General features: G+C 32.3%; 2 protein-coding genes across 2 annotated transcripts; both read left to right on the forward strand.

The window, feature by feature from the left end:
- Nucleotides 1-9,995: 9,995 nt before the first annotated feature.
- LOC129614453 (uncharacterized) lies at nt 9,996-13,430 on the forward strand. Its single transcript, XM_055529040.1, has 4 exons — nt 9,996-10,968; nt 11,173-11,585; nt 11,746-12,944; nt 13,403-13,430. Exons 1-4 carry the CDS (start codon nt 9,996-9,998, stop codon nt 13,428-13,430), a joined length of 2,613 nt encoding a protein of 870 aa, XP_055385015.1.
- A 6,464-nt stretch (nt 13,431-19,894) lies between these two features.
- LOC129614454 (uncharacterized) lies at nt 19,895-21,164 on the forward strand. Its single transcript, XM_055529041.1, has 4 exons — nt 19,895-20,042; nt 20,287-20,587; nt 20,685-20,945; nt 21,026-21,164. The coding sequence occupies exons 1-4, from the start codon at nt 19,895-19,897 to the stop codon at nt 21,162-21,164; spliced, it is 849 nt and encodes a 282-aa protein (XP_055385016.1).
- Nucleotides 21,165-23,827: the final 2,663 nt, after the last annotated feature.

Genomic DNA, 23,827 nt, shown 5'->3' on the forward strand with positions numbered 1-23,827 from the left:
TAGTATACTGTGCTAGGGGAAGCAAACCACTGTCTTTCTGCATTTGCAAAATTTGAAAAATGCTTATAGTTCCATTGCTAGAAATAATTAAAAAAGGCCATTTTTAGGGTTTTGGGGGGGTATAACTTTTAGAGGGGGTGAGAAAAATAAAAATTTTGTTCTATGGAAATATGTCTCTAGTAAAGGTCTATGTACATATAAAATTTCAGCTTTCTATCTTCAAGGATGTAGAAGTTTTGTAAACATGGTCACTAACGGGCGGAGAAAATGAAACTAATAAGCACTTTTTTTCAAAAAAATTTTGGAAAAGGGCTAAAAAGGGCAAAAGTGATCATTAAAAAATTAACATTGAAATTACAACAACAACAAATTTTTTAATTTTTAAAAATTTGATGAGAAAAGAAAGTTCAAAAAATTATTTCAAAATGCTGTTCTTATTATGATAAATATTTCCAGAAAATATGATAAAATAATATTGGGACACTTAATGCTTTTAATTTAAAAAAAAATGACAACGCAGAAATGGACGAAGAAATGAACTAGTGATTTCAATAAAAAACAATTCAAAATAACTAAACTATTCTACAATTTTTATAAAAGTTTTTCTTTTAAGTTTTATTTATTTTTAATTAATTTGTCCCCTTATTAATTTTTATCAAAAAGTAAATAATGCTTCCAATTATGTATGTACAAAGACATACACTTCTTTACAAGAATATGTAGATTTCAAACCATAATATGTAGATAATTTTTGTGCACATAAATGTGTAAGTATGTATATAAAAGTAGGTATTAGAAAAAAAATCAAAATCAAAAAATTGATTCATACACGTACAGACTTATTGTAAAAATTATATAAAAAATTTTTTTTTAAGATAAGGACCTTTGATCGAAAAGAAAGATTTTGAATAAGAATGTCCTCTAGAAATAAATTTCAATGTTTTTCCGAAACAATGTTCCTTTTTTTAAAAATTTTTTTACATATTTCTACAAATATGTTTATACAAAAATTTACATGAAAGTATGTGAATTTTGTATAATATATATTTTCATTTTGAATATTATTGTTTCACATGGTTTTTATACATAAAATTTATTTACATACTCTTAGTTTAGAGAAATTAATGTTAATAAGGGAAAATTAGAAAAAGTTTTTGAATATGAATTTTTAAACATTGCAAGTAAATGTACTTTTTGTAAACTTTGAAAAAGTTTTTTTTTGTTGTTTTTTCATAACATTAACGTTTGTTTTTATTATGCAAAATAAAAATATAAAAGATTGAGAAATTAATCTTTGATTCAGAATTTTAAAATGATTATTTAGCACTTTTTTCCACTAATTCTAAAAATTTAGCACTTTCTTGCACTACACCAGGGGGACTTTCGCACTTTCTATGCGAAAAATATTGGCATCGCTGAATAGTACATAAACAAATTTAATGAATAATTACCAAATAAATCGTTATTCAAAACATACACCATTGAAGGCGTTTATAATGGAAAATGGAAAGAATTAAAGTGGAAAGAATTCAGTTTAAATACGAAAGTTTAAGATACGAAAAGTACAGATTGCAAATCTTGTTACATATTCATTAGAAGATTATCAAAGGCAGCCAATTGAAGAATAAACTGACGCCTATTTAGTTAAAAAAGTTCTAAAGTAGAGATAAGAAAATTTTTGCCAAATGGTTAATATTTCCCTCAAGCCTTAACTCATGGTTCTATGCTCATGGATAAATAAAAAAGATTTAATGCAATGAAAAACAATGCAATTTTTTAATTTTCTTTTAATACTTGAGTTAATGGAAATATTTACATTTCATTTATGATATTTTCATATTATAGGTTGGGTTTGCTTTACGTAAATCCAGTATTGTGTCATTTGCAAATTTATATTCAGTATCAAACGCCAAAAACTTCTCTAACTCAACAACACTTGTAACTCGTTTAGCAAATACCAGAAATGTTCCATGCAATTAATTTTTAAAGCTTCTCTCTCGAAATCTGCATCATAAGAACATCGTACTTTAATATCTTTGTCATTTGCAAATGCCAGTTTAAAATGAATATAGATTGTTTTGGAACTTTCAAATATTCCAGCAATTACTATTTTTTTTTATTTAAACCTTGCCTAAAAGCCTTAAAAGCTTGCTCTAATGTTACGGAACTGTGCAACTGAATCAGCTTTATAAACATCATTTTCTACTGTTGATGTCACTGTTTTTGCTGTTGTTCTTTTCGTTGTTGTTGTTAATTCAGACTTTTATGCCGTCGTAATGATAATGATGAAGATGCCAATACATATTTAAGTAATTGTCCCGATAATTTCACCTCAATGGTTTCTGGAAGATGTGTAAAAAAATCAGCGCTACCATAAGATGATTCATCTAATCTTATATTAGAATTAAAAGCGCAAAACAATGAAATTTAAGAAAACAGGCAAAAATAATTTCATATTGATGCTTCATATTAGACTACGTTTTTCAAATTTTATTAATTAATATTTATGATTCGATTTCGTTCTTCAATTACTTTTATATAATGCTCGCTAATTAGTTTCGGTAACAACCAGAACTAAAATATCGAATTTCAAGAAGTTCGATCAATTCGTTTCATATATATGGTGAAAAATGTAAAATCGGCTCGCAGTTCAGTTCTCAAGCACTGATCTTTCCAAAAACTTTACATGTTCATTGTTTTAATACGAGGAATTCAAATATTAAATTTAAATGAAATCGGTTGATTATTTCTCTTTATATACACAAAAATGTATATTTGGCCCGTAATAAACGTCCAGTTGCTGGGGCCTGATTTCTTTCAAAATTTAGGAGGTTTCGCGGTCTGTGTAGTGAAGCTTACATATAAAATTTCAAATAAATTGGTTGAATATTTTCTTCAAAATGCTCAAAAATGTAAAACAGGCCCGCTGAAAAGTGCAGTTCTCGAGGCCTGATATATCCCAAAACTTGATCAATCCGTGCCATGGTGGAAATAAACTTACATATAAAATTTCATCAAAATCGGTTCAGCTGAACTTGAGATACATGTGTGCACACACAGACCGACAGACCGACAGGTTGCTAAAAATAGTTTATTTACACTTCTTTACCAAGATGAAGTGCATTCTCATCGAAAACTCGATATGCAAAATTTGCTGCCATCACATAACCTTATTTTGTACATACAATACGGTCGGTACAAAATATGGAAAGAGAAAAAATTTTTACATTTTTTTTCGTTATTTTATTTTTTTATATTTTTTTTGTTCTTTTACTTATGTTTCTATATAATGGTAATGGAGTTGTAATTTCATTCCCCTTAGGGGTTCTCGAGCAAAGTTTGGGAGTCTGAACACCATTAGAGACTCATGGAGGGATAGGGTTCGGACAGTGGTGACTCGTCACCCTGTGATGTACCGTGTGATGAATCTTATTGGAATGTTTCATGTTCTGTTCACTACAGGGTTGTTCATCTATATTAAACTTTAATTTTTTTCCAATTGCACTGGTTTTTTTTTTGTTAGTTATATTATCGTGTACTTTTGTCATTTTTATTCTGGTTATGATATGTGGCCATATGGACATACACTGTCAGGTCGTCCTTATCATCATCAAGCAAGTAGTTCACGACAGAAAGTGGGGCCAATGTGGGCCGCTGGCAAGTTAGGCTTATAATAACACCGCGCGGACTCAGGGGGCACCCAAATATTATTTTTTGCTGCGATTGCGCATTATTGATTTTTGTTTGCACACCTTGTGTTGTATGTCATTTGAAATTCAGTTCCTTTCGTTCATGTTTTTGTAGCTGGAATTACTGTTGCAGATCTGGCCATATACTGTTCTGGCAGGCCGCGCAAATGGGATGAACAACCTATATGAAAATATTTCTTTGGTTTCTTTTTGTAGAGTCGATTCGGATATTTTGATTTAGATTGTTCGGAATTACTGTTGAAAATTAGTTTTATGCAGATTTTTCAGACCAGGATCGTAGTAGATTTATTTTAGCTAGAAAAGTTTCAAATTTGAAATTGTATTTTGCTACTCGTTCTGCTATTCAGGCAGGTCGCCGGTCGACACGTATTTCTGGTTCGTGTCGCGAATGCAATTTGGTTGTGAACGGCTGTGAACTAAATCTTGTGGAGTATTGTTAATGAGTGTGTGTCTCGGCACTGTCATTCATTGTGCATGTTTCTACGAATTTTTTCTTAAAATCCTTAAAAATTAGGATATCCATATTGGGATAAATTTAATTTTCTTTTTATCTTTTCTTATTTATATTATCTTGGTTTTCTTTTTCTGGAATTATTTTTTTTGTATTGTCTGATTAAATCTTCGTTTATTATCTTGCGCGTGTACACATGTATCCTAATCGATACTTGGTGTTGCCGGATGCAAAATTTTTTTTTGTCAATTATGTTTGGAACTAAATCTCCCGGACGGGATAATGAAAATCACGTCACTCGTGAAACTTCCGTTAGAACCGCCGTTGAACGTGAGCAGATCGTATTTGGTTTAACTCAGAAAATTATATTTAATTTTGGAATGAAAATGAATACAGATTGCTAACAAAAGGATTAAATAAGGCTAGACTGGAGTGGCACACGTGTGAGAATAAACTGACAAGGCCAGTTAAAGTTATGGCTAGAAATCTCCATCCAACGTGTGGATGGTTTTTTTGTCTTGAAGAGGTTTTAAATGTCTAAGTGTTTTAAGTAAAATTGAAAGAAAAAAAGAAAATGAAAAATATATTTTAGTAAAACTGCACTCTTTATGTTATCTTTTGACCATTCGGAAGAGATAACCAAAATCTATTAAAATGAATACTTACAGCACATGAGTGCAAAAATTGAAGCTGTTAGAAGCAGCAAGTCCATTTAACAATGAAAAGGATGCCAGAGATTTGGACACACAAAAAGTTTTGCCCAAGAGAGGCTAAATGTGTAAAATATGCTGGTAATCAATGACAGCAGAGTGCAACAAGAAGGATAAATTTTAGCCCAACTGTGCGAACTGCAATGAGGCACACCCTATTAGCTATCGCGGTTTTTGGTTGCAAAAGAACTGCAAAAAAAGAAGATTAAAAAGAATATATCCAAACAAATTAAACGTAATGAGCAAAGAGCTCCAAAAATAGCCAGAATTACAACACCTAGCAAAGTGCTAAAGGGAGTACCATATTCACATGCGCTTCAAAGACGTTATGCAAATAATAGTATGTTGATTAGAATTGACAAGATCTCTAAGATATTATTAAAAATAGAAAATAGATTCACTTAGGTGTATACGGGGACACCAAAGAAATTTAGAAAAGATGTTCGTAAATGAAATAGTAACTTCGAATGCTAATCGTGTTCTTAATAAGGAACAAGAACTACAAATCTTTCTCAAAACGAGATATTTAGATATTTGTTTGTCGGAAGCTCATTTGACATATAATACCGGCCTTAAAATAAAAGATTATGATTGCCATAAACCGGTACATCCCAGCAATCAGGCGAGAAGAGATAGTGCAATACTAATAAAAGAAAGTATAGAACATAATGAATTCAAGATAGAAATAGCTGAAATTCAGATTATTTCGATGAAAGTGAAATCTACTAAACAGGACTATATATTGTCCACTAAATTTCAGTATTATAAAAATAATTTTAAAGATCACTTGTACAAACATGGAAATATATATCTGATAGGAGGTGGCTATAATGCCAAGCCTACAGATTGAGCTTCTAGAATCACCAGAGGAATAGAGCTAGGAAAGTTATTCAAGAACTAGGTTGTTGCTATCAAACCCCTGGTGCTTCTACTTATTAGCCTACTGACATTAAAAAGATTCTTGATGCTATTGACTTTTTTATAACCACAAAAATATCAGGAAACTTTCTAAGCCTTGAAGATAATTATGATTTTGTCCAGATCACTCTACTGTCATATTAAAACTAAATGACAAAATAGATAGAACATTGTGTAAACCCGCTTTGCCAAATAGCACTACAGATTGGACGAGCTTTAAATATGAAATAATAAAAAATATTGGCGTATATATTAATATACAATTAAGAGAACAATAATTAGATCTTGAGTTAGAAGAATTTATTAAAATCATACAAAAAGCTGCATGAAACAGTACAAAAAGAAAAGTACAAACTGACAGCAAATAGGTATCCTAAAGGAATTACCTAGAACTACCGACCGGTCAAAATGACCGGTTGTATGACTATTTCACAAGATTTTCTCCTTGAATTTCATTTAATATTTTATGAGAATAGTACGACTTTTTCTAAAATTATGTATTTAATAATATATTAAATTATTTTGAATTTCCACTTCCAACTTGTTGATATACGTATGTACTATACCGATATATACCAATCGGGCAAAATTGCCAGTCATTATTTTTAACGTTTTCGATGTGAAAAAATTAGAAAAACTTCAAGGAATTACTGAAAGTAGTATATATTTTATTATAAAAAGGGAATATTTAGAATATTTTTATCCAGTTATAAAACTTTACCCTAAAAATGTCGAGATGTTCGAAAATACCTAGACTCTTAGAGGACATAACCAATATAAGAGAAGACCTTTCGGACACCGAAGATAATTTTTATCCTGCAGATATTTAAGAGGATCAATCAGAAATAAAAGATGTGTGTGTTTCCTCAGACAGCAATAGTGAAGAAGAGAACATGCTAAATGCACGTAGGAGAAGAAGAATTTTGAGATTGTCGTCTTCTTCGGATGAAAGTGACTGTCAACAAACTGAAATTGCAAATGATGGAACTATTTGGACTAAAATAAAAGCTGGATCCAATCCAGGAAAAAGATCAATAAATACTATATTCAGAGGAGTAATTGGACCTACAGCATATGCAAAACGTAACATAGTGAAGTAAGTAGTGCATTTTTATTGAAAATCAATCGCCAAATTATAGATCATATTAGAATACCCACAAAAGTTGAAGCTTATCGAGTTCGTGGTGAAAAATCGGATCTATCTCAAGAAAAGTTTTACGATTTTCTTGCAATTTTATATGCTAAAAATTTAAAATTATCGTACTTGTGGTCTGAAAAATGTTTTAGAAACACAATGAATAGAAGAGAGTTAACAGGTATTTTAAGATTTATCCGATTTGATAAAAAAATGAACGGAGTGTAAGATTACAAACAGATAAATTTGTTTTAATCTCACACGTTTGGAATTCCTTCATTAAAAATAGCCAGAATTGTTATGTACCGGGACCAAACATTACAATCAACGAACAATTATTCCCAACCAAAGCAAGATGCCTATTCACGCAATACATGCCAAATAAACCAAATAAGTTCGGAATAAAATTTTGGTTGGCATCTGATCTCCAAACTAAATATATTATAAATGTATTCCCCTATCTGGGGAAGGACGAAACAAGACAGTCATCAATTCCTTTGAGTGAGTTTGTTGTACTGAAATTAATTGAACAATATGCCGGTGCTGGAAGAAATGTTACCACTGATAATTTTTTTACCAGCAAATCACTGGCACTAAAATTATTGGAAAAACGTACTAAACGTACGGTTGGAACTATTCGTGGTAATAAAAGAGAATTACCGGAACTGGCTAAACAAAAAACGGATAATTTACCTCGATTTTCATCTCAAATTTATAAAACAGATAACTGTACTTTGACAATATATAAAAACAAGGCAACCAAAAAAGTACTTCTTCTAAGTACCAAACATACTTCTGTCTCAATGCCTGAAACTATCGCATTTTATAATAAACAAATTGCGCAGTAAATATGACGGATCAAATGGCCAGAAAGCATAGTGTAAAATCAGGATCTCGAAGATGGCCTCTTCAAGTGTTTTTTAACATTCTCGATTTAGCGGCAATAAATGCATGGGTTTTATACAAGGAGACAACTGGCGAAAATATATCAAGAAAAGATTTTTTGTTTCAATTAGCAGAAGAACTTTCCACAGAGCGTAAAGATCCATCTGAACTGCAAAACTTGAATGACCTCTTGACGATTCCGGAGATCTGTAGTATACGAAAAACTTACTAAATAGGTTTCTGTAATGAAAATAAAACTATTAATACATGTGCTGGTTGTAAAAAACATGTTTGTGGGAAATGCACATTAAAAAACTAATTATATGTAAAAAATGTGGTGATATTAATAATAAATAATATGAAACAAATAATATTACTCATTTTTCTCTAGATAGTAAATATTTTATGAACCTGCAATGTTAGAATGAAATATATTTTATGTTCTTTCAAACTCTTCTTTTAATTTTCATATTACATTAACTAAGTATCAAACCGGTCATTTTGACCGGTTTGGTAGAAATAGGTATATAACAACTGTTGATAGCTCTAGAGTTACTAGGTGAAAATAGAAGGGACAGGCGTAGATGGTAAAATTCGCGTCCCTCAGATGATAAAACCGTTTTAAACAAACTTTCCCAGTTGCTTAAAAGAAAATTCCAAGAATTTAAATCGGCAACATATAAAAATTATATAAATAACTTGTCAGCTACGAAGGACACGAATTATTCCTTATGGAAGGTGGCAAAGCGCAAAAAGAGACCGATTAAGCACGCTCTGTCACTGATAAAAGCAAGTGGTGGTTGGGGAGGAGTAATAGAGAGAGAACCGGATTATTTGTTGATCGCTTAAGAAGCATATTCACACCAAACGGAATAACACCAAATGTGAGTTTAGTAGAATCTATCGTAAATGAAGCATGCAGCATAACTCCACTTACTCAAGTAGAAATTGCGGAAGAAATAAGATCCCTGAAGTTGAAAAAATCGCCAGGTTTTGATCCTATTACTGCGAAAGTACTGGAAAAGCTGCCAGACGAGGCATAGAAACATTTGATGAAAATCATGAATGGAGCTATAGATTTTGAGTATGTTCCTTGTGCTTGGAAAGTCGCAGAAGTAATTATGGTGCCTTAACCCAGGAAATCCTTAAGAGAAACAAAGTCTTACAGGCCCATTTTATATTTAAGTTAAGACAAATAATACTATCATCATTTGTAGTAGTTTTGGAATCTTACTTAGCTGATACATTATTTAGAATTAAACAAGACGCGGAATATTTCACGCTAAGAGAAATAAGAGCAGGTGTGCCTCAAAGCAGTATATTGGGCCCAACGTTTTACTTGCTTTACAGGAGTGATCTATCACAAATAGAAAATGCTACGGCAGCCACTTTCGCAATATTGGAAGTAGGATCGAACATTGACAATTCGACAAAAAAATTACAAGAGGTAAGTTACAAAATAAGCCAGTGGACTAAAGACTAGAAAATGAAGTTGAATGAAGCAAAATCGGTTCACATAAACTTTATCAATCGAAAAATAGTGAATCCATAAGTAAGCCATAATTCAACAAAATACCTAGGAATGACCTTATATGTCAAGCTAAGGTGGAAAAGGCATATAAAAAAGAAACACATAGAATTAAAAAATAAATATAGAGAAAATTATTGGCTCCTAGGTCGTAAGTCCAATTTGGCAACTGATAATAAAGTTTTGATTTGTAGCCAAATCATTAAACCAATTAGGCTATATGGCATTAAACTGTGACGTAGTTTTGCTAAGAAAACTCACATTAACAAAATTCAAACCTTTCAGAATAAAGTTCTCCGGGGCATGATAAATGCGCCATGGTATATACGCAACAGTGGCATCCACAAGGATATATTAAACCTTTTGGTTGTAGATGGGCGGTCTGGGCAAGGATAAACAGGGTAGGCACTGACCGGTCGCTGACCCAGCGCTGCAACTGTTTAATCCCTAGTCAAGTACTTGCGTTACCTCCCCGTGGTGGCCGCTGGAAGGTAAAATAATACCATCAGGTAGTATTTTACACTAAAATCGCAAGTGCTTCGGTCCTCCTAATTGGGGGTTGGCAGTGGTCTAACGAACCCCTTCAGAAAAAACAGCAGTTACGAATTCTTCACAGATGCCTCGGATAAATTACATAAATAATGGAAATAACGGAATAATGACCAGGAATAGTACAAAGGATTATGATTTAAGACTAGCAACTTGGAATATACAAACATTACTACAAGCAGGAAAGATGCAAGAAATTGCTAGAGAAACATTAAAATATGGCATCGATATATTAGCTCTCCAAGAAGTAAGGTGGCAAGGGAATGGAACAATTAAAAAAAGCCAATATACCTTCCACTATAGTGGCCATACAAGAAGAACCGGTTTATACGGCACTGGGTTTATTGTTAACAACAGAATTCAGAAATGCATTCTGGGGTTTACTCCAATCAACGAAAGAATGAGTTGTATAAGAATAAAAGGTAAATTTAACAATATATCAATTATATCAGCCTATGCACCAACTGAAAATGCCGACGAAGAAGAAAAGGAAAACTTTTATGAAAATCTCAGTAATTTATGCGAAACAATGAGTAGTTACGACACACTGATACTCATGGGTGATTTTAACGCTAAGATTGGAAGAGAAGATCATATTCAAAAAATAGCTGGTAGGTTCTCGCTTCATCAATCGTCAAATGATAATGGTATGCGCTTATGCCAGTTCGCCGAAGAGCATCAACTCAGAATAAAAAGTACATCTTTTCAGCGAAAAGATATATATAAAGGTACATGGAGAATACCTGGCACAAACTCTACAAATCAAATTGATCATGTACTCATATCAAGCAGATGGAGCTCTTCTATAATAAATGTCAGAAGCTACCGTGGTGCGAACGCTGACAGCGATCACTATCTCGTTGGCGCAGCTTTACGACAACGAATAGCAAACGTAGCGAAAAAACGAGGTGCAAAAAGAACTAAGTGGGATAGTGATAAACTAAAGGATAACAACATACTACAAGAATACCAAAACACGATATATTTACAACTTCATACGCTCGAGGGACACAATCAAACCATCGACGAGGAGTGGAACGAAATAGAAAATAGTATTATCTCTGCTGCGAGAGAAGTAATCGGTATAAAGGCTAACCAAAGAAACGCAAATTGGTTTGACTCAGAATGTGAAACAGCAATAGAAGAAAAGAACAAAGCCAGAAAAAAAATGATACAAACTAATACGAGAGCTAATAGAAATATATATATCGAAAAAAGAAAAATAGCAACAAAAATATGTAAAAGGAAAAAGAAGACTGCCATAAAAAACAAAATACTGAAAATAGAAGAGGAACAAAGACGCAACAATGCGAGAAACTTTTACGAAAACATAAGAAAAGAAATTCATGGATACCAACCTAGATTAAGTGCATGCAAAGACAAAAATAATAACATAGTAACTGAAGACGAAAGCATAATGAACCGATGGAAAGAATATTATAAAGAAATGTTATACGTACAGAATGAAATAGCAAATGATGAAAACGATCCCCTAATATACACAGTAGAACCAGAAACACCAGCACCATCCATAGACGAGGTGCGAAGTGCTATAAGCAAGCTTAAGAACAACAAGGCACCAGGGGAAGACAAAATTACGGCAGAATTACTGAAAAATGGCGGAGAGTCGCTCTCCCATAAATTATTATACATAATATGTAAAATTTGGAACGACGAAATCATGCCGTATAAGTGGAATGTAGGTTTAATATGTCCCATACATAAAAAAGGAGACAAATTAGAGTGCCAGAACTACAGGGGCATCACACTACTAAACTGTTGTTATAAAATTCTGTCAAACATAATATATGATCGGATAAAACCAAACATAATATATGATCGGATTTTATGAAGAACAGATAGGAGAGTATCAGTGTGGATTCAGGTGTCAAAGATCTACAATTGATCAAATTTTCCTAATGAAACAAATTATGGAAAAAAGCTATGAGTACAATGTAGACCTACACATTATATTTATCGATTTTAAACAAGCTTTTGATAGTATTGACAGAACGAAAATCTCAACGGCCCTGGCATTCCTAGGTGTACCAAAAAAACTGATCAATTTAATAAACATGACAATGAAGTTTTCTACGAGCAAAGTTTTGATACAAGGTGCAATATCGGAATCATTCCAAATAAATAGTGGTGTACGACAAGGGGATGCACTTTCCGCTTTAATCTTTAATATGGTTTTACACTATGCAATTAGAGACATTGACAAAGGAGGCAACATTTTTGTCAGGTCTCATAAAATACTGGCATATGCAGATGATTTAGCAATCATTGGCAAAAATTACAATATAATGGCGCAGGTATTTAAAGAGCTAAAAGCAGAAGTAATAAAAGTTGGTATGCATATAAATGAAACAAAGACGAAATATCTTAAATTGTCAAGAAATGAGCGACGACGGCAACCTGAGAATATAAAAATTGACGAGTTGGAAATTCAGGGAATCGAAAAATTTAAATATCTTGGTGTTCTATTGTGCAATGATAACAGTATGCGAAATTGCATACAAGAAAGGCTTCAGGCGGGTAACAGATGTTACTATGCACACAAAAAACTAATGAAGTCAAATCTGCTATCGAGAAAAACGAAATATAACGTTTACAAAACGCTCATTCGACCAGTAATAACATATGGCTGTGAGACGTGGTCCTTAACATCAAATGACGAAAACTATCTTCTCAGATTTGAAAGAAAAATATTACGACAAATATATGGACCAATTAGACTAAGCAATAATGAGTACAGAAGAAGATTTAACGATGAATTATATGCACTTACACAGAACGAAGACATAGTAAAGTTTATAAAATCCCAACGATTAAGATGGGCCGGACATGTCATAAGAATGCCCGAAAACAGAGATCAAATACAAATACTAAATGCAAGAACACTGCTAACAAGAGCAAGAGGACGACCAAGAAATAGATGGTTAGATGACATAGAATTCGATGCGAGAAAATTAGAAATTATAAACTGGAGGACGACTGCAAGAGATAGACCAAATTGGAGGGAAATAGTGAAGAAGGCTAAAGGTCATCAAGGGCTGTAACGCTATAAGAAGAAGAAGAAGGTTGTAGATGAAATTAGGTGTTGTGACCTTCCGATTTAACACATTTAGCGCACGTTTCCGATTTAGCGCAGAGGTAATAGTTGGTCTGCAGGACCAGTTTTATCCGTTCAGAATTCAGGTGATTTTTAGGGTAGGAGTCACGCTTTTCCACTGTCAAAGGAATAGGGCAAGTAGCGCCGTTCTTCTTCGTCTTTCCAGAGTTTTTCATCTAGCAGAAGAAAAGCATTTAATCATTAAATACTTTATCAGTTATTTTAATGCATGTGTTATGAAAAACTAATTACAAACACCCACACATTGTAAACTTTCGATTTTCCATTTACAGTAGCTGTACATATTCGACATAATGGTGTCGCCATAATTAAGATTTTTTTTTCTTTTTTATTTTGGTGATAAACTTGTATTAATACTAAAATATTTATTTATTTAACAGATACTTTAATATTAACGCAAATAGCTAGTATTTTTCATATTAACACAAATCTCGCAATTTCTTACCAGAACTTCCAGCAACTATGCATAGTTTTCACCAATCCGTTTTTTCAAATTGCAGACAACATCTTCTAGAGGTTATGGAAATTTTGTCTGATGCATTTTTTCTTAACCAATTTAAGTGTATAACTTCTATTGGCAAAGACTATACAAATCTCAAGAAAGCAGTTTATCATCCAACATTATGATATCACAATAAAAATTAAATCAGCGTCTCAGAAGAGATAAATCAATTCAAACCTCTCCCTGTTATCTTCTCCTCTCCCTGTTAGAAGTTATTATTTTTTGAAGTATTAAAAAAACTTCCAAATATGTGAAAAATATATGAAATTATTAGATTAAGATATTAGCATCAATAAATTTTTAAATAATTCTTATTATAATAACTTTTTTAATCATAATTATAACCCTATTTAAAATGTTAAATTTAAATACCAAAGTTATCATAGAAAACAAAAATACTAATCCAAGCCTTTAAGAAAACCCAACGAGGATATTTTTGATGAAACGATGATGTTTAATTTTACGCAAAGCGGAGTTAACGCGATATAAATTATATTTTCATAAATTTTATTCACACAAAGATCCTGATTTAGGAAAATTACTTCTCCACGAATAAAGTTCCATGAAAATATTCACTCAAAATTCATTTAACACACGCCGATAGAATGCTCACACAAAAAAGCAATTTCATGTGGAAGCAAAAGTTTTATGAATTAACTTTTAATGAAAGGTTCAGGCAGACATGCAACTTTTAATTTCGCAATTATACTACTCAACTAGTTTGTAAAAAAATCAGTTCATCTTGGTTATGTTTATTTCAATTGCATTAAATTACAAAACGCCATATAATAGCTCATATAAAATAAAAAGTTGGGTCAAACCAATGGTTTGTATTGCAGCACTTTTCCCTTCAACAAGTGAAAATTCTGATTTTAAAAATAGTCTATGTATATCCACCACACTATTAAAATTATTTCCATTCATATACAAAACTATTTCTAGGATTGCATATATTTAGGATGAACCATTTATGCAGTCTTTGAAATAAAGCAAAAATTAATATAAAGTGTGGTTAACATAATGCTCGATTTTAAGGGTTAATTGTGTGAGTTAAGAAAAATAATTATATTTTTTAATGTCATGGAATTTACCTTTAGCTTCTTGTGTTTATAGAAATTTGAAAATGCTTGCGGTTTCGGAAATATAAGGTGTCAAAAACTCAAATTTTACAAATTTCAAGAGGCCATAACTTGAGAGGGGGTGGAGATGGAAAAAAATTTTATTCTAACAAAATGAACTACTTGTTAATGTCTAAAAGCGCTTAAAATTTCAAGCTTCTACATGCTGGGGTCTAGAAGAAAAGCGACATCAAAAATTTGGAAAAAAAGGACTTTAGATAACGGTAAATTTTAACGGCCATTTTGTTTTTCTAAAATTTAACTATAGTATACCGCGGTAGGGGAAGCAATCCACTGCCTTTCTGCGTTTGAAAAATTTCAAAAATGCTTATGGTTTCATTGCAACAAATAGTTAAAATAAGCCATTTTTAGTGCTTTGGGGGGGTATAACTTCTAGAGGGGGGGAGATAGGTAAAAATTTTGTTGTACGAAAATAAGTTTCTAGTAAAGATCTATGTACATATTAAATTTCAGCTTTCTATCTTTAAGAATGTAGAAGTTTTGTAAACAGACACACGGACAGACGGATGGACGGACGGACGGACGGACAGAGTGAAACTAATAAGCACTTTTTTTCAAAATTTTTTTGGAAAAGTGCTAAAAACATAACTTTTCAAGCATAAAACTAAAATAAAATGTATTTTTGCATTATGTATGTATGTTAGAACAAGTTGTGGCACACTGTTAAAAATTTTTGCTGAATTTCACTATTAAAATAAAAGAAAATCGGCGGACGGAGGGACAAACGGATAAACAATGTTAAATTCACTCAGAATTCAATATTGACTAAAAACATATTCTTAAGTCTATATCTCAAGCCATTATTTTCTAACTTTGCCAACAGTAAGATTAATTTATTACACCCTTCGAACATATCTTCGTACCGGTATAAAAATGTGAATGCTTTACGAAATATATTACCAATATGTGTACATGTACATACATATATTCATAGGAAATATGTGTTTAAAATTTGTAGAGACAAGATTGAAATAAAAAAATTCATAATTTATATTTATTAAATGTATTGAGAATGGTGGTATTCGTTTATTCAGTTCTAGAATAGTTCTAGTTAGTAGCACGTTCGAAAATTCACGCTACATACACTAAAAATATAGATCGTTCGAAAATTACTGGCTGCAATAAAGTGCGTTCGAAAATTCAATCTTTAATAAAGAAATGTCAGAAATGTAGCGCAGACTTCTATTTCAAATTTTGTCACTGCCTCCTGAAACTTTTTTTTTTTTCAAATTTAAAATTCAAAAAAATTTTAAATTTCAAAATGGCAGATATTGAAGGATTATTAAAGTTAGTTTTCTTTAAGTTTCAAATTACCATATTTTGCAGTGAATTGGAGGGTGAAAAGTATTGCGGTACTATTTCATAAACAATGCCATTTCTGTTGTTTCCGAATGACTGATTATTTAGAAGTTTCAGAATTTGTAGACTGCGTAAACTAGAAAAACCAAGTTGAAGTTTTTCCATACTGCTTAACGCTGCGGCTTAGAAATTTTAGTTCCAATGTAGAACTTTTGGCGCAGTGTGCATAAACGAAAACCACCAATTGTTAGCTTCAAATTTAAAATTTTGTTTCAAAATTTTTGTATTTGCATAATTTATTTTAATTTTTTTTTTTAATTATATTATATAAATTATATTACAGAAAGGAATTCGCACCTTCAAAAATGCATTAAAAAAAAATAGGTAGACATATATTGCGTACTCTTTCTCTTTTTCAAAATTTCCTATGTTTATAAAATTGAAAATAAGAAGGTATACTTCTTATGTAACTCTTTTAGCTAAAGAAAATTTTTGTATTAAAATATTAGTGAATGATTGCATTATCGTGGCGTAAAGGCAGAGTTGAATTATTTATAAAATAGATATACTTTGCATGTGCTTATAATCAGGTATTTGGTTATAAGAAAAATCGGATATACGAAACGAAAATTCGTGGAGTGTTCGATGTGCTTATAAACCGAACCGACTGTATGTATGTATGTATTATATGTATATATCCTTACACATCACATATTGTATTATACACACTTTATTTTATTTAAGAAATACCATAATCAGAAATTTTGAAATAAAAAAATTACATTAATGTATTTTCTGAATTAGAATACGACATGACATGCATGTAACACAACAAACATGTTTTGTTTAATAATAAGTTGCAGTAATGTGTTTTTATACCCTGCACTTCGTGAAGGGTATATTAACTTTGGTATGGAGTTTGTAACTACTTGAAGGAGTCATCTGCGGTATGGACATATATATATATTCTTGCTCAGCGTAAAATTCTGCGTCGATTTAGACATGTCCGTCCGTCCGTCCGTCCGATCGCACGATAACTCAAAAACCAATAATGCAATCGACACCAAACTTTCACAAGTTTTTTCTTTTGTGCCAAGGACGAACCCTATTGTTATTGGACTAAGTCGGACAACGGGTTCGGGTAGCTGCCATACAACTCCAAGAGTTTATTTTAAATATTTCAAAAACTAATAAAGCTATAAATATAAAATTTTGTATACATGTGTCCAATTCTACACATGCTCTAAAAATTATAATGGGATAGCTGCACCGGTTCGGGTGGCTGCCATACAACTCCAACAGTAAATTTTTTATATTCGGCAAAATAATAAAGTCGGATTCATGAAACTTGGCAGTCATGTGTCCAATTATAGGTCAAATATATTTCCGAAGTTTTGGAGGAATTGCTTGACAGGTTCTGGTACCTGCCATACAACTCCAGAAGCTAGTTTTAAATATTTGGAAAAATAATAAAGTCAGATTCATGAAACTTGGCAGTTGTGTGTCCGATTATAGATCAGACATATTTCTGAAGTTCTGGTGGAATTGCTTAACAGGTTCGAGTAGCTCCCATACAAGTCCAAAAGCTTACTTTAAATATTTGAAAAAATAAAAAAGTTAGATTTATGAGACTTGGCAGTCGTGTGTCCAATTACGGGTCAGACATATTTCTAAAGTTTTGGTGCGATTGCTTGACAGGTTCGAGTAGCTCCCATACAAGTCTAAAAGCTTATTCTTAATATTTGGAAAAATAATAAAGTCAGATTCATGAAACTTGGCAGTCATGTGTTCAATTATGGATCAGACATATTTCTGAAGTTGTGGTGGAATTGCTTAACAGGTTCGAGTAGATCCCATACAAGTCTAAAAGCTTATTCTTAATATTTGGAAAAATAATAAAGTCAGATTCATGAAACTTGGCAGTTGTGTGTCCGATTATAGATCAGATATATTTGTGAAGTTTTGATGGAATTGCTTGACAGGTTTAGGTACTTACCATACAACTCCAAAAGCTAATTTTAAATATTGTGAAAAATTATAAGGTCAGATTGATGAAACTTGGCAGTCGGATATCCAATTATAGGTCAGACATGTCCGTGAAGTTTCTATAGAATGATCTCATAGGTTCGAGTAATTGCTACACAATAACGAGAGGTGCAGGGTATAATTCAATCGGTTTATACCGACTGAAACGTTTTTACTTGTTTATTCTTAACATAAACACGATAAGCATTTTGTCACAGAATTGTACGTTGTGCAAACCAATTTTGTATTTTGTTTCACTGAACATTATTTATTGAACAAAACGCAAATTTTTTCATTGAGAAAATGTCTCAATGAAATCTTCAAAATTACAACCCTCAGACCAAATTTGATTACGATAAGATTAATCATCCCATGAAATATAAAAACCATTGCGTAGGTCTAAAATGACAAAATTGGCCGGTGGACCATAATTCTTATTTGGGCGATGATATGCATACATACATAATACAAAAATAATGTTATTCCAAAATTGCGTTATATAACCTAAATACTATGTGTACTCGTAGATATAGGAAAAAACAATATGAAAGTACAATATAAAAAAACTAGAAATAGATGTACAAATTGAGTATCATTGGTAATTTTCTTACAATTTGTAGAAGTTATGGCATTTGCTACTTAAAGTTTAACACATTTTTAACAACTGTTTTATTTTTCATGCGTGCATTTTTCGCAAAACTAGTTTTTTTTAAACTATGTTGTAAACTGTTTTCTTTTGATCTAAATTTTGAACTACACACTGCTGTTAAAACCACATGAGAATTACAATTCAAAATTTTGGCAACTATAAAAGAATGATTTCAAAAGAGACTTTCAGAATCCATTAATATTTTTAAGATTTCAATAAATGCTACAATACAGGGAAAGAAATCAAACAAATCTCTTTTGTCAAGTATTTTCTCGATTGCGTTATAATTTTCAAATTTGGAAAAGTGTACATATGATGTATGTAAGAATAGTTTGCTAACAATACAGGGTGTTTCACATAAAATTATTTGCCACCGTATGTGACACACCTTTGGTCGGGTACGTAAGCGGTGAGTGTTTACTTTTCGAGGTACTCCAGTGCCGCAACTGTGACAGCTACCACCAAATGCTCACTAAACTTCCAAGTGGTGACCACCGAACAAATGAGGAGAGTTCAAGCTAATTAGTGAGTGTGATCATGGTCATAGGGTTGACGATCCTATACTGTATTTTTAATTGTCATGGAACCTGAACTTAGGCCGCGGATAAAAGATCGATCAACACGGCAACGACAACAGCGACGAATTAATGATAATAATTTATGTACTGGACCTTGGAATGTAATAACAAAGTAACAACCAGGAAAAATGTTAAATATTGGACAAAATAATTAAATATAGACTAGGAATCGTAGCCCTTTAGGAAATAAGATGCAAAGAGTATGGAGAAGTTAGAAAAAGGCATTACTTCATATATTATAGCGGAAGCGAGAATGCGGGACTATATGGAGCTGGCTCTTATAATCATATCATTATATCATACCGTTATATCATTTCAACCCATTAATAACAGAATCTGCGCACTTAAATTAAAGGGAAAGTTCAAAATATCACCATACTTTCAATGCATACTCCGACTGAAACAAGTACAGATGACGAAAAAGATTTATTCCATGGCAAATTGTCCAGAGTATGTGACAAAGTATCTAGGGGCGATATTTTAGTAGTTATTGGCGACTAAAATGCGAATATCGGCAAAGAGAATTTCATTAAAACAATAGCTGGATCACATTCACTTCATGATAAAGCAAATCAAAATGGAATGCGTCTTGTAAATTTTGCATCAGAAAACAATTTGTGAATAAGCAGATTTTTTCCATATAAAACAATGTGTAAACAAATATAAACAAAATAAAAACAATGCACAATATAAACAACTCTAGAGGTGAAACTTTAACAGAAAGTTTAAAAATGCACGTACTTATATCTATTAATAATACCACGCAAAACGCTGAGGAAACGTGGCAAGAATTTGAAAAGTTATGTTTATCGCGAAAAATTAGACTAGGTGTGGCGAGCGGGTCAATCGATACAAATTAGGATTCCACTTGGTGGAAAGAAGAAGTGAAACCCGCGGTTAAAAAAAAAACGTTTTCAAAATGTGACAGAAAACAAAGCTAGAGTCTGATCATTTAGATTATATAACAGCGAAAGCATTTGCAAAAAGAATTGTTGCAAAAGCTAAATCTGAAACACAAAATAAATTTTATGAAGACATTGAACGCGCCTAAAATAAAAATGATATTTACAAGATAGCGACAAACGCCATAGGGCAACAATAGACATTAAAACCGCAAAATTTATTAAGGATGCGAATGCCCAATTGCTAGCGTATAACAAGGAAATAAGCTTACGTTGGCGAGAATATTATAAAGAACTACTAAATGAAGATCCTCCTAGAGTAGACATAGGGCATCTCAACCCAATACCTGGGCCGATATCTTTTATAGAGCCAGAAGAAGTAAGAGCTGCTTTACTCCGAATGAAGAGTAATAAGGTTGTTGTACCGGATAAAATTTCAGTAGAAGTTTGGAAAAAAATTGGGAGACATAGGTATTAATTGGCTGGCCGAACTATTTAACACAATTATAGCCCCAGGCGTAATTCCAAGTTCTTGGAGAAAGAATTTTCTTATTCCCTGCTATAAAAGCAAAGGCGATGTTGGAGATTGTGGAAATTATCGAGCGATAAAACTTATGTCTCACATATTCAAAATTTGGGAACGAGTGATAATCAAATTGGCGTTTATCAAATATATATCTATCACAGAAAATCAATGTGGATTCGCTGCTGGCAAATCAACAACATACGATATTCAGACCCTGAGAATATTGATGGGAAAATACCGAACTAACAATAAAAATCTTCATCTTGTATTTATTGACCTTGAGAAAACCTTTGATCGCGTGAAGTAATGTGGCACAGAGCTAGAGTACAGGGAGCTCAGGAAGCCTACATTGATACTTTTAAAGATATATATACCAACTTTAGCCCCAGTGCAAAAACTCCAGCAGAATTAAGTGAGAACTTCGAAGTTAAAATGGGCGTACACCAAGGCTCGGCTCTAAGTCCGTTTCTTTTAAACTTAGTTGTGCCATTTGCCCATCAAAGCGAAGGGAAAAATTTCTAAAACAGCTGTCAGGCCTGCAAATGTTATATGGTGCTAAATGTTGGACCAGCAAAAAGTCATATGAGCAGAAACTGAGTACCAATGAAATGAAAATGCTAAGGTGGGCTGCTGGAGTAACTAGACTTGACAAAATTAGGAATCAATATGTCAGGGGCAGTTTTGGCATAGCACCTGTGTCTGAAAAATTGAAGGAGACAAGACTTAGGTGGTGTGGCCATGTTAGGCGGAGACCCGAAAGTTTTGTAGTTAATCAGCTGCTGCATATTCCAACACTCCCAAGGGGACGAGGACGTTCAAAGGCAACGTGGTGATTTAATATTAAAAACGAACTACGTAAAGACCAAATTCCAGAAACGACAACGCAGGACAGATAATCCTTGCGCTCACGTACAAGAAGGACCCACCCCAAGTAATGTTGGTGGGAAAAGGCAAAGAAAAAGAAGGTAAAACAATACATAAACAAACATGGAAAATACCTAGTGAACGAGGAGTAAATCACATAGACCATGTATTAATTGACAGGTGACATAAATCCACATTTATAGATGAAAAATTATACAGAGGAGCGAATTCTGACTCTGACCACTACTTGGTTAAAGTAAAATTTAGGCAAGGAATATCTAAAGTAAATTCAAGCAACTTTTTTAAAAAGGTAAAATGGAATATAGGCAAGTTTATGGACGAAAACATAAAAAATTTATATCAAAATTCGCTCACAAGTAAAATAAAAAACTTACCTCAAATTGAAGGTCCCTGCGAATATTGGAATGATATTAGAGGAGAGATAAAAGATGCTGCATTTGAAGTATTGGGATCTGAACTAAAATCAAAGAGCATAAATTGGTACGACGAGCAGTGCAGAATTCTCACTGAAACTAAACATGCAGCATATTTCTAGGTACGAATACTAGAAGTATCTGCATATCCGTAGAAAGGAAGATCATAAGAAAGACGAAAAGAAATGCATTGAATATTAAAATATCTAAAATAAAAGAAAATGTTAAATACCAAACAAAACAATCTTACAAAAATATTAAGAATAAAACTATGCCATGCATTATCAACCAATATTAAATATCTGTAAAAGTAAAGATGTGAAAATACTACTACAAGAACAGCATATTTTAAATAGATGGAAATAACATTTATGAACTACTAAACAAATCGAATAACAATTTATTCAATTAAAAGTTACTAACCATATATGCAAAAAATATAATTGAAAAACGAAAAGAAAGAAAGTGGACCTTGTCAACTCTGTGATATCCGTACGGATTTGTTATCCTATGTTCGAATAAATATGCCATAACTAAATATGGGACAGACTATGACTTTAAGTTGCCGTATTACCATATTAATTTATGCAAAATTCCAAAACTATGTGTTTTTCAAAATACTGCGTGTCCCAAACTACTATTGAAATTGTTTGGCAGCTACCAGAAAGAGCCAAGAAATTTTAACGAATTTTATCAAGCACATCGTTCCTACTTATATATTTACTTGTGTGCTTTTATAATTTCTGAGATATAGCCAAATAAATTTTGAAGTTGTACGACAACTACCAGAAGGAGCCAAGCTATTTCAATGACTTTTATCTAACACATTGGCCCTACTTCTGTATATTCGTTTGTGTGAAATTTCAATACAACAGCTTTTATAGTTTTTGAGATATAGCCAAATAAATTTTGAAGTTGTATGGCAGCTTCCCGAACCGGTACTCCGATCATGTCCAATTTAAACAGGGTTCTGGCACTAACTATAGTAAATCATTTGTGCAAATTTGGTGAACTTAGCTTAATTAGTTTTTGAGTTATCGTTGGGACGGACGGACAGACAAAACTAAATCAACTCAGAATTTGACGCTGATCAAAAACATATACTTGAGTCTATATCTAAGACCGTTATTTCTTAGCGTTACAAACGGTAAGGCAAATTTAGTATACCCTTCGAACATACGTTCGTACTGGTATAATTAATGTTCTATAAAGACTGAGAATCCTGCAAGTTAATAAAATTTGTGTGTATTACACTGTAAGACACCTACACAAGATAAAAGTTGTAATCCAGGGAAAATTAACTGGGTCGTTTAGCGTAGAATCAGGTGTTAAGTAAGATGTACTCTCATCCCTGATATTTTACTTAATGCTCCACTATGTACTGTACGAAGTTAATCCAGGAGGAACAATTTTTAATAGATTTGGCCAAATTTGTGCCTTTGCGAACGATATTGCTATATTGGTGAAAAATGTCCGAGATCTAAAAGAGATCTCTATAAAATTGAACGAAAATATAGGTGTTTCTGTAAATAAGCAAAAGATAAAGTATTTTGTGAAGATGAGAGCTTCAGGAATCATATAAAATTTCGAAGTTGGAAATTGCAAATTTGAAAAAGTTACACATTTTAAATATTTTCCAATACGAATGACTGCTCAGTAGCCCCTAAAAATCGCACAAGTTCTACTAATAGATGCTATTTTGTGCACTAGAAGTTATTGAAATCGAAGATACTAAAAAAGGCAAGCAAACTGAAAATATATAAAAACTAATGTATAAATATATTAACACTGTCCTGGAAAATGCTGAACTCTACGAGTATCAAACTGTAAGTCACTATCAATTTTTGAACAAAGAATACTAAAAAAAATTTATGGGCCGTTAATACA

The sequence above is a fragment of the Condylostylus longicornis genome, unplaced genomic scaffold (genome assembly GCF_029603195.1).
Source record: "Condylostylus longicornis isolate FDR11 unplaced genomic scaffold, ASM2960319v2 ptg000109l, whole genome shotgun sequence".
In the NCBI taxonomy this organism is placed as follows: Eukaryota; Metazoa; Arthropoda; class Insecta; order Diptera; family Dolichopodidae; genus Condylostylus; species Condylostylus longicornis.